The sequence below is a fragment of the Poecilia formosa genome, unplaced genomic scaffold (genome assembly GCF_000485575.1).
Source record: "Poecilia formosa unplaced genomic scaffold, Poecilia_formosa-5.1.2 Scaffold144, whole genome shotgun sequence".
Lineage (NCBI taxonomy): Eukaryota > Metazoa > Chordata > Actinopteri > Cyprinodontiformes > Poeciliidae > Poecilia > Poecilia formosa.
In genome coordinates, this window is record NW_006800083.1 from 406,344 (window position 1) to 418,536 (window position 12,193).

At 42.4% G+C, this 12,193-nt stretch overlaps 1 protein-coding gene across 1 annotated transcript; it reads left to right on the plus strand.

Annotated features, from left to right (window-relative positions):
* The first annotated feature begins 896 nt into the window (after window positions 1–896).
* LOC103145602 (NACHT and WD repeat domain-containing protein 2) lies at window positions 897–11,974 on the plus strand. The gene is made up of 10 exons (XM_016676925.1): window positions 897–1,123; window positions 1,237–1,325; window positions 2,055–2,162; window positions 4,598–4,795; window positions 5,030–5,165; window positions 5,695–5,843; window positions 6,011–6,370; window positions 6,509–6,610; window positions 7,057–7,858; window positions 8,244–11,974. The coding sequence occupies exons 1-10, from the start codon at window positions 1,036–1,038 to the stop codon at window positions 11,348–11,350; spliced, it is 5,139 nt and encodes a 1,712-aa protein (XP_016532411.1). The 5' UTR covers window positions 897–1,035; the 3' UTR covers window positions 11,351–11,974.
* The last annotated feature ends 219 nt before the right edge of the window (window positions 11,975–12,193 follow it).

The following is a 12,193-nucleotide window of genomic DNA, read 5'->3' on the forward strand; positions in this document are numbered from 1 at the left end:
ACAGTTTGAACTGTCTTGCAAGATTAAAGGACAACAATGTCAGTCTCTAAAGCACTTCGAACTGCCTTGTTGCTGAAATGTGCTATACAAATAAGGTTATTTATTATTACTAATGTACAAAGGTGATCCTGGCAGAGAAATCATCCAAAACATTTGGAGCTAACTGCAACAAAAGGTGCATTGACTGGAGTTGGATGGATTCTCATCCACACTTCTCACACAAACGTCTTCGTAGGACAGAACAGACTTGCTCTTCTCTGTCCTGCAGTGGGGGAATTTGGGTGTTCCAACAGCAAAGTGAGAGGTAATATGAATCGTGCAGATTCACACTTGGGTACAAATGTAAAAACTGAAAGTAAGAAAAGAGATTGCACAGGCAAAATTATCGCACAAGAAAAGTGAAGCTATTAATAATGGCATACTCCAATACAAAGAACTGTAAGAGTAGAAATGAAAAAACTGCAAAAGACAGCAGGGATGTTGGCACTTATTTAGCTTGTCAGGAATTCATACAGCTGCTGGGAGGAAGGATCTGTGGTAATGCTCCTTTGTGAATCTAGGATGCATTGCCCAACATTGACGTTCATTTCGTCAGAGTCCTGTCTCCCACCATCTGCACTGGGTCAAAGAGGCATCCTGGGATGGAGCCGACCTTCCTTTATGAGCTTATCTAACCGCTTCCTCTCAGGTGTGGATGCTTGTGATTATAACCTGACAAAATAGGTGTGAATACTTTTGCAAGGTACCGCAAAAGTCAAAAGTCAACGTAGCTTAGCACAAGTGCATAAATGGATGATGGTGTATGCACAAGACATGGTGCGTAATATGTGTGTCTGCCATACTCCAGTCACCAGAAGTGGGCGTGGTCAGGATGCCACAGTCTGCAAGCAAAACCAAAGGCCAGAGTTTCCTCACTGGAGGCAACAGAGGACCGCCAGCTCAGAGGAAAGGCATCAACTTGTTAGGTCGCTTATTATATTCTGAGAACAAGTTTTACTCCCTATTTTTATTCCATTTGAAGGTCATAGACCAGGCATGCCCTCCAAAGGAAAAGGCAGGCACTCTTCATATTCCTGCTGTGACTCATCTTGTGTCAAAATCTATTTGTGCTCCAATCCAGAAGGTACTGTTCATATATATTTATAAATCTACTCTAATCTGAGCATTTTGTCAATTAGTGGCTTTATTTTTACTTGGTCACAAGTGATTCCTGTTTGTGTTTATGTTGCATGTCAGACAGCGTAATCGAGCGGAGGGCTCTCAAAGAGAAAGTGTTTCCCAGGTTTAGAGAGCGCTGTAGGAGCTTACTGGCACTAGATGTCAGGGTGAGTATCCAGCTCTGAATCACGCTCACTACGCTGAAAACACAACAGCTAAGACGTTTTGACTTTAAGAACATTACTTTTTGACTAAGAACACAAACTTTACTGCACATCAGTTATTTTGTAATTATTTTTTTTTAGATAGAAGAAATTTAATACTTTATGTCTGGATTTGCTGTTTGTTCCTATTCTTATTTTGCAGAAATGTGCATCTATGCCTTTAATATTTGGGGTCAAATTCAAGATGTTGCCATTAATTAAGTTTCCGTCAGTCAACTAAAAAGTATGAAAATTGAGGTGCAAATTTTATGTAGTAACTGGGCCCAAGCAGTGGGATAAATAAAAGAGCTGCAAGTTATTACCAGCTTCATGACTGTATCTATTTATTTTTATTCCCTGCCTGAAGTCACTCCTGTGAAGGTACAATCAATTCTGCTTAACTTCGCTTAATCACTAATGACAACAAAGACGGTAAGCAGCTGCAACATGGCTGCACTGCGTGCTTTGTGCTCTCAAACGTGTGTGCAAGTCACCCCCCAGACAAGTCGATCAGCCCATTGTGAAAAGCGTTCTATTCAGCAGCTTGTGTAATTAGGTGGAAACACAAACATCATATATCATTCAGCCGTTTCTTGGTTGTTTGCAGTTGGTGCTTCTGATGAAGTTTTCTGCATCGACTTCCAGTTATGTCTCTTATGTCGTTTTACCGTATGTGTGTGTTTGCTTCTGCAGCTGATCGACCCATTTGAGTCCAGCGATCCTAGTTGTTGGCCAGATACAAACACCAGGCAGCAGCTAATTGAAGAGTGCAGAAAAAACTCAGCTGGACCATTTCTGCTGGTAAGTGAAACTGCACTGAAGAGAAACTAAATGCACACTGAATATGGAGATCAAAGCTCGCTCCCACAAGCATTAGGAGCTCTAAGCTAAAGGACTACTGTAATTAGGTACACAAGCTTCATTACTTTAGCTAAAAGCTGGCGTTTCATCAGAACAAGGATCAATGCTTTAGTCATGATTTTATCTCAATGTGTGCCAGTTCAATTAAGGACTAAAGTGGAGGTATTATGTAAATCGAATTTTTCGAGCTTTAGAATATACTGCAATGTTTTTCCCCTCATCAAAAACATTCTTGGAGCGTTACTTTGATTCTTTCATGCATGTTTAAGAAATCTTTTCATTTCCCATAGCAGTCATTCGTGGGTGCCTAAACGCTTGCTCTCACAAAGCTCGGCCTGTTTCCTTGAAGTTCCTCCTTGAAGCTGCAACCTCCAAGCTGAGCTTCTGCCTCACAGAGCACCCTTCCCCCACTTAGCTCCTCTCGACTAGCAGCAGCAGCAGCAATTAGCAAACACCTGATGGAACTGCACACCTGCTGAGCTCATCGTACAAAATATTCTCAGTCCAGCGCACCTAAGAACAGTTGTAAACGGCATGATGAAGGAGCACCGGTGATGTCAGAAAGAGACGGAGGCCAATTTCAAGGCATAAAATTGTTAAGTCAAATTTCTTTTAAGTCATGTTTGATACAAACGGCATGTGTATAACGTCTAAAGGTAACATAGTTGCTTGATTGCTGTAGCACTTTTAACCACTCTATGCAGGAAAACTAAAATGGAGGGTGCTTGGGTTGGATATCCATCCGGTACCCCAATCGGTGTGCGGCACCACTGATCTACTTTATGACAAATATGACCCAGAGAAACATTAGAATTTCAGGCAAAATGGTTCAGCCTAACTTTATTAAACTAAAGTGTCATAAAATCTAACCATTTAGTCACCACGATAGACTTTAAAGCCGGAAAACTCAAGATTTAAAGAACATGTACCTCTTCACATAAGGCAGAACAAATAAAATATGAATGGCCACCTTTTCCCTTCAACCAGGGCATAATAAATGTCCACATACATCAATACAGTCCTGTCCAGTCCAGTCGGTTTTACTCACGGCCTCCCGGAGAGTGGGGAAAACGTTGCAGGCCTGGTAGAGAAAAAATGAGGAGTTGAAATCCCAGAGGAAAACATTGAGAGCGTTGCAATTCACGCGTCCTCTCCTCCCGACATCCATTGAACGCAGCAGAACACGTGGAGCTGAAGCGGCTAGCTAACTTAGCTCAGTTCAAATTCTCGTCCCGACTACTTGCGTCTGTCTCCTCTCGTCCCGTCTCTCTTGCGTCGACCAAGCTCCTCCAATTTCTCCCGAATTTCGTCCTCTCCTGTGCTTTTCCCGGTTTTCTCTCCCTCGAGTCTGTATTTTCCCACTTCCTGTCCGCTTGTCTCACCTTCCGTACTCCACCATTATGGTTCTCCTGTTCTTCTCCTCCCGCCTCTTTTTCTCTCAACCAATCATAAGTCACGCACTGGACGGACTGTCTCAGTGGCCAATCAAATGGCAAAGCCAAATAAAATACAGTGCAGCTTACGTCACACTAACGCTTCTTTCAATTGCATTATTTACATAAAATAATGCTATTAGTTGATTTACAACAATACCGTTTTAATTACCAAGTAAGCTAATTACTCAATAGTTACCTTTATATTATTTAAATATTAAAGTCAAGGAAAATACCAGTGCATTTCTTTCAGAAACAAAAATATGAAATCCATAGCTATCACCAATGCTATGCAATAGCCTACTTGATCTATGTGAAATTTCTATTAACCTTTACATACAGTCATTGCAGTAACTTCAGTTTACCACTAGGCTACATCCATCCATCCATCCATCCATCCATTTTCTTTACACCCTTGTCCCTTAGTGGGGTCTGGAGGGTTGCTGGTACCTATCTCCAGCTAAAGTTCCGGGCGAGAAGCGGGGTACACCCTGGACAGGTCGCCAGTCTGTCGCAGGGCAACACAGAGACACACAGGACAAACAACCACACACACAGTCACACCTAGGGGCAATTTGGAGAGGCCAATTAACCTGACAGTCATGTTTTTGGACTGTGGGAGGAAACCGGAGTACCAATTGGGTTATAAAATGGCACTATGTGACTGGAAAATGCATAATACTGCCTCTGTACGAGAAATCAGCTAAACTATTTCCCTTTAAAAGGAAAAATAAACAAATATAACTCCATTCAGAGTAAGTGCTTGACTAAATAAGAGGAAAATGGCTATTCAAAAAGTTGAGACAGAAAACTTTGCTATAAATGATTTTACAAAGCTAAAAAGGAAAAGAAAAAAAAGCCCATCCTAATCGTAGATTCACAGTAAAAGAGTTTTCACTCCTCTGACTGCTATCGCTTTGTGTCCACATGTTGGTGCTACAGGCTCTAGTTGGACACCAGTATGGACCAGCCTGTCTGCCCACCCAGGTGGAGGTGTCGGAGTTCCAGCTGCTGCTGCAGGAGAGCCAGCAGGCGGGCGTGGGCACCCGACAGCTGGAGAGGGCGTACCAGAGAGATGAGAACGCCGTTCCTCCTTCCTACCGCCTGACGCCTGCCGTGAAATCCGTCTGCAGTCTTCTGGTGATTACGTCAACCTATTTCATTTGTAGTGTGGCTAACTTTAATCACATGATAGATATCAACCAGTTAACACGTGTGAAAATGAATCTTAACGTGTTTAACGATAAACCTTTTTTAAAAGAGACAAAATATTTTAGTGTATGTGTAAAACGTAAGATATAATATAGTGCTGGTATAGAAGACAGTCATAATTTATAAAATAAAAAAAAATATCAAAGTGTTTTTGCTCAGCAGAGAGAAGAGACAGGAGAAACGGAGAATAACATGTTGTGTGATGAAGATTTGAGGAAGGTGTTGCAGACAGCTGTGAGTCTGTGTGTCCAGAGCAGACGTATGAGTGCAGAGAGAGCCCAAGTCTTCTACAGGTCAGGTAAAAACAAGAAAAAAAAACTCTTTTATTGTGAAAGATTTGTGAAATGTGTGAAGAGAGTCTGCAATCATGGCATCCTCTGGGATCCCTGAACTTACCTAAAGCTTTGTGGGGCATCCAAGACGAAGAATATTCTGGGACTGGTGATTTTCCCACTGAAGTGTCTTCAGGGTGTAAAAAGGGACTATAAAAAAATATTAAATTTCTAATCACACACTGATTTTTCCATGTCATTTATATAAAGTACAGATTTTATATCTGATGAGTAAAGTGGCTTTAACATTTCATCTGTCAGTATTTGAGTCTTTGAGTTACTCACACTTCTTTTTAAAAAGGACCAATTCATAGCATTTTTGTTCTTTAGTCACTGTGAAATCAGCATTTTGTGCTAAAGCTGAAGCTGCTTTTTTATTTTGCAGGTATTAAATTTAACCAATTGTGCTTTCCAGAATTTTAATTTATTTTAAGAGAATGCTATCGTGAATATACCTGAATATACCCGATTCTGGGGTTTTATTTTTGTCTCTAGCTCTTGATTCAGATCTTCGATTTGCTCTGGAAAACTGCCCTGTTCTGGACATTATCAACAGATGTATGATCTACGTCCACAAGGTCGTCAATGCAGATGGAGAAAGAGGAAGACAACAGAGAAACTCAGAGCTGCAACCAGCGTTGAAGGTAAGAGTTTATCTAAAGGAGACATTTCAGAAAGAACCGATTTTAGCGGAGGTATCAAAACATTACAGTTCAAAGTTAAATCAAAACGTAAGTGAAATTTTAAATGTTGACCAATGTACAAATGCGACAGGAGTCGATTTTCCCTCATGTTCATCTTAAACTTGTAGGCCGACCCGTGTGAGCAGACCGCTTTGAAGACAGTGCCCACTCCATCTGAGTTATTATCACAGCTGTGTGACAGCTTCCTCCCTGCTTTGCTCACTTCCCGCCAACTTATCCTCTACACCACCACCACCGAGTGTGACCGCCGCCATGGCTACACCACGGCCAGGAGGCGAGCCTACGCAGACTCTCTGTGCCACCAGGTTTTCTCAGACCTCATGGCCTTGACTGACAGCCTGAACATTCCTCGGGTCAGAGGGCAAGCTCATGTTATTGATGCCCCATCCAGAGAGCGGGCCGAGCAGGAGCAGCTGTGCTGCACCCTGGCTCGGTTTTACAAAATTATTCGGCCAGAAGAGGAAAAGGTGAGAATTTTTTGTTTTGTTTTGTTTTGTTTTTCCTGCATGTTTCATTATTATTGTTGTTCTTGTCATACTGCAATGTAATATGTAACCTGATGCCAATTGATGTTTCAGTCTGCTTTTTCCTCTTTTTGGTTGTAGATCAGTGCTTATGTGAAAGGCATGGATCAACAGCGCCCACTAGTGGTGAGTGGAGGACCGTGCACAGGGAAGACTGTGTTAGTCGCACACTGCGCTGAACAGGTTAGTGGACAGTGAAATGAAACGGGATTCCAAGAGGAGACAAATATATTTTAATTTGCTTCGCGAAATATTATGAAACACATTTAGTCCATATGAAAAGAATAAGTTGTTTAAGTTTAAGATAATTTATATTTTATGCATTTATATATGGTGGTACAATTTTTTTTTTCCTTTTGCTATAATTTTTACACAGTGGTAGATATTTTGCCATTTTGGGTTTAACTATTTAATAATTTTTAAGAGAAAAATGTTGATGCAACTTAACATAAACAGCTTTTCAGATCTCAAACTGAATCCCGGTTTTATTTGTCACAAGAATTCTTGTCTAGATTTCTTTCTTTTTTTATCTTAAATTTTAACATAAATAATAAAACAAAACTAGACCTGAATTCAAGAGAACATTGTTGATTTTTTTTTTAAATAAAAATAAATTTTCTATTCCACAGATCAAGGTTTGGCTACCAGACTATGATCCAGTGGTGATCAGCTGTTTTTGCAACTTTTCATTCAGTGCATCTCCTAAGCATCTGCTCTCCAGTATCTGTCGCCAGATAGCTCACAGATATGAGGAGCAGTCACTCAGCCAGCTGCAGCCTGAGTCCTGGCCCTGCAAGAACCCAAAGGAGTGCAGCTGCGAGACTAACTACACCTCAGTATCTGCTCTGGATCCTCACATTGACTGCCACCATGGAAGACAGATCTGTGATAGTGACCCAGGTTTCTGTAAAACACCAGATTCTCAAGAACTCGATTCTAGCATCATAAAAGTGGATGTTTCTCTGTCTGAACTTGAAGAGCATCTTGTGTCCATTCTAACCCAACTTCCTTCCGCAAAACATCCTCTCATTCTCATCCTCGATGGCTTGGATCAGCTGGAAAACAACGTTGGTGCTCAGATCATCAGCAGCATCCCTTCCCCGCTCCCTGATGCCGTCAAACTCATTGTCACAGTCTCCTCCAGCAGAACAGGTCTCCTGCAAGCCATCAAGCTGCACTATCCCCAGCGAGGCAGTCGTTCTCCCTCTGCATCAGACGACGACGACAGTGAGGAGCAGACCGGATGTGCTTCTGTACAGCTTCAATCGGCGGACAGGAAACAGTGTGCGAAGCTTTTGGAATCGCTACTGAACAGTTCGGGAAGGAAGGTGACATCAGGACAGCAAGCGCTGGTGAACCAGGCGCTGACCTCCTGCTCTCTGCCTCTCTATGTCCGACTCCTACATGCACACACTTCACTGTGGCACTCTGGTATGACTAAAACAAAAACTACTTGCACCCTGTTGTATGTGGTTTTCTGTGCAGTGTGTAGTTTTTTTTCTTGATAGGATTTCACAAACCGAAAAGCTGAAAGTTTTAAGCATGTTATGGAAATTATTCTAAGGTTTACCTGATAAATAGAAATACGCATCAGCTTTTCTGTGTTTTGTGCATGTGCACTTTAAAAACACCTTTTTCTTCTCAATGATCGTTGTCATTAAAAGGTTTCAGCAAATTATTTAGTTGAAATTTCTTTCAGGCTTTGTACACAAATTTCAATTTGTGTTGCTTCATGGACTGTTCATGGGGTGTTCTTGCATCTACATTAGTACCAGCAGTTAAAACATTTTATAGCTAATTTGTCTTTTCTTATCAGATTCAGATGTGACCGAGTCGTCTCTCCCTGATGGCGTCCATTCGTCTGTCTCTGCTCTCTTGGATCGCTTGGAACAGAAGCACGGCTCGTCCCTGGTGGCTCGATTGGCCTCATATGTCTCCCTCTCCAGGATCGGGCTCTCTGAGTCGGAGCTTGTGGATCTGCTGTCCTGTGATCATGACAGCGCAGCTGAACGTGAAGGACCAATTTCACAGGTTGACGTTGAGAGGCTTCTTATGGATTTGAAAAACTTTCTAATCAAACGACCAGTCGCTGATTCGCAGGTTCTCTTTTGGGTGAGCTGGCATTTCAAGCTTGTTGTGACTAAAAGGTATCTGGGCACTCATGGGTCGAGGAGGAAGATCCATTCAGAGATGGTGGACTATTTCAGTGGGAGACGGGTTGGTAGAAATGAAAAACCACTTGTTGTAAGTCTTGCGTCTGATCCAGAACATGAACAAGTGAGTCAGCCATTTATTTTCCCTGTTGCTGAAGATGTTTGCCGGGTAAACATGAGAAAGATCCTAGAGTTGCCGCATCACTTGCAACAAAGTGGGAGGTTGGAAGAACTGGAGCTTGAGTTGCTGATGTCTTTAGGGTTTCATCAAGCCATGGTTCAAGCTGATATGCTGAGTGATCTGGTAGCCATGTTGAAGGCGTATGAAACCTCAACAAAGTTTTTAAGAGAAAGATGGCTTATAGCAAGCATATTAAAGTCCTCTGCTTGCTTCTTGCATAGCTCACCCCTGCAGCTGCCTGCAGTGATGGAGACAAACCTCCTCCCTTACCTGGATGTTTTTCCTGCCTTTGAGGGATACGTAAGGGGCATCAGGCAGGACAGGAAGAAGAAGGGAAAAGGAGTAGGACTGGTGCTTTGTCCCACTCCATGTTCTGTTCTCTCCATTTGCTATGTAGGACCCAATCTTAAAACCAAAACAACCAGAGTTGCAGAAATTGCATGTACAGAATGTGATGTTGTGGCAGAGGTCATGGATGATGGTTCTGCCTGGATTTGGACGGGTTCAATTTGTGATTTTTACAAGCTGTCACTTATCCAGGATCAACGGGAGTTAAAGTTTGCGGGAGTTAAAAGTGACTGCAAATTCCTATTGCTTTCCACGCAATGCAGCAAACTCTTTTTGTGGGACGGGGCAAATCCAGAGTGTCTTACAGAGGTGAAGGAATCTCTGAAACCAGAGTCTGAGTCAAGTCAAACTCTGAGTACAATTGAGGGATTCGTCTCCTGTCAGGAAATGATATGCATGTGGTGGAAAAAGGAGAGTTATGTCAGTGTGTTTGACATTGCCAACAATACCTCTAGTCATTTTCAGTGCGAGAGCTCTGTGATCTGTTTGGCTGCCTCCTTAAGGAGTCTCAGCCTTTACTGTGGACAAGAGGACGGCACATTGTCAATATTTGATCTGACAACCAGCCGTCTTCTTGGCACCTGTTTAAACTCAACCAACAGTGCAATTATGCAGATAATCCTCCGTGAAGAGGAGCAAGAAATTGCATGTGTGGACAGGAGTGGGAGTGTAGCCTTATGGGATGTTGCTGATAAAAAACAAGCACCCAAGCTTCTCAAAGAGAACTTCAATCAGGGTAAGTCTTCTGGCATTCTCAACACAGATTATTCCGAAGCCACCAGCACTCTTTTGGTGTGTCAAGTTCACCAGGTGACATTGTGGAATACATTTAACTGGGAGTTGTGGGACCAGTTCTTGGCTCCGCAAGGGAAAGCCTTTTCTCAAGCTGTGCTCTCCCTGGACGGGCACCATTTCCTGGCTTTGTTGGACTGTTTCACAATCATCTTGGTGTTTGGGGTCAGCACCGGTGAGTGTGTCCTTTCTTTAGAAACAAACAGACAGCCCCTCTCGCTTCTCAAAACAGCCTCGGATATTGTTTGCGTGAGTCGTGATGGATGTCTGACAGTCTGGGACTCAGAGATGGTCAATGCTGCAGGTAAAGCAACAAAAATGAGGAGTGAAGTTAAAGGCATGGTAGTGGAGCAAACAGGAAAATGCTTCTACACCACAGATGGGTCAGAGAACGTCTGGAGGTGGAGTTTAGATGTTGGATTTCCACAATTTACCTTCCTGCATGCCGGCGCAGTGGAAAAAATACAGCTTTCTCCAAACAACAGCCACCTTCTCTCTCTCTCTGCAGGGGAAATTTACATCTGGCAGACAGAAACAGGTGAGAACATTGCCCGTATCAACGGTGGCAGTGCTGCAGATGTGCTGATCACTCCCAGTAGTAAATTTGGAGTGAGCATTTCTAAGCACGGCCTCTCTCATGTTTGGAAGTTGCCACACGGAGCTATTGTGTGCAACATTCATCAGTACCTGTCGGACGCACAAGTATCAGCTGAGGGGACCTTTCTTGTTGGCCTCTGCAATGGAGACCTGCTGGCTGCCAGCCTGTGGTCTGGTTCAATCAGCAAGCGATTCTCCTGTGCGGAAAACTCAGAGCATGTTGTTGCTTTCCAGTGTCTTCTAGACCATCCGAACTTTGTGGTGGTGCTGACTGCCTCTGGAGCGGTGTACACCTGGAAGCTGTCAGAGGAGACAGTATGCCGGCACTTTCAGCTGCCACGTAGGTTTCACTGTCGGCCACAAGACTTTCAAATGTTGTCTGATGGGAACTATGCACTGCTGTCCATTGATTATAACTCCATTAACTTCTTAGATCTATCTCGGGTCAGGTTGTGCTCCTTGAAAGCCGAGGGTCCTGTCATCAAGGCTTGCTTGGACAAAACTGGATGCTATGTTGTGTATGTATGCAACCCGAATAGCCAGGAACAGAGCTGTGCATGCTACCTGCACTCGAAGCTCCTCCTTACAGTCGTGCGGCTTTCGGACAGGGAGAGAATAGGAAGCGTGCGTCTGCATAGGAATCCGTCAGCTCTGACTGTTAGCAAGCAGCAAGGCGTGTTTGTGGGTTATGAGGACGGGTCTGTAGGTGTGTTCTCTGTTTCTGATGCTACAATTGATAAAGAGTTAGTCTGCGACAGAGAGATTTTAAAATCAGAACCAATAACATGTCCCTTTGAGAGAGAACCTATGAGCTGTTTTTATCAGTCGAAACCCAATGTTACATGGTCTTGAGACTTCTGTATCTGCTCACATACAGTGTAAACAAAATGACTGGAGGTGTTTTTTGCCCTTCACCCGCTATGTAATTTTTTTTTCCTGTCACCATGCATAGTTTTTTCAACAGGGAGCCGTCTGACATGGGACCTTTCAAATTATATAGGTTGATTTGTCGTCATCAAGAAGATGTTTTGTAACTGCTTTGACAACTGGAGATGTAAAAGTGTTTTTAATTTTTTTGTGTGGTGTCTGAAAGCACATAATACCTTATTGCATGTTAGGTTTTATTATATTTTTTGGTCTCAGTAAAACATCTTAGAAAGTTCAATTAATATAAATAAAGTTTTAACATAGTTTCCAATGTCTCCAAAACCCCAAAATGTCCCTGAGCCAGGGTGCAACTGTAAACTGTAACCTATTTTTCTTTTTTTTTTCTTTGTGTGTGTGTGTCTTCTTCCTCACTGAGTGTCCTTTTAACCCATATTGGTCCAGGACAATCTTCCCTTTGTTGTGCATTTAAGCTAAATGCAACTCTCTGTTTGAATTTGTTCAGTTTCATTTCTGCATAAATACGATTGTATTTGATATGATCATGTTTTTTGTAATATTTCATTATATTAAAAATCATCATAAAACATCTGTCTCAGTCTCGATCTAAAAGTGTTTAAAAACACTTAATTTGGTGATGACAGCAACTTACATTTAATGTAGGAAGTTACAGTAAATGTAACTGTAATTGTACAGTTACAGTAATTGTAACTTCCTACATTTTCTGTAGGAAGTTACAGAAGTTAGAGCTACATAAAGCAGAAATTTTATGTAGATGTCCTAAAATAGACAGGTGCTGCCTTCACGTCC

Excerpts from the sequence above, each read along its gene's own strand:
- LOC103145602 (XM_016676925.1), top strand. The coding sequence starts at position 1,036 with ATGCCCTCCAAAGGAAAAGGCAGGCACTCTTCATATTCCTGCTGTGAC. Across the intron at positions 1,326-2,054 it reads TACTGGCACTAGATGTCAGG|CTGATCGACCCATTTGAGTC; the intron begins GTGAGTATCCAG and ends TTGCTTCTGCAG. Across the intron at positions 7,859-8,243 it reads CACTTCACTGTGGCACTCTG|ATTCAGATGTGACCGAGTCG; the intron begins GTATGACTAAAA and ends TTTTCTTATCAG.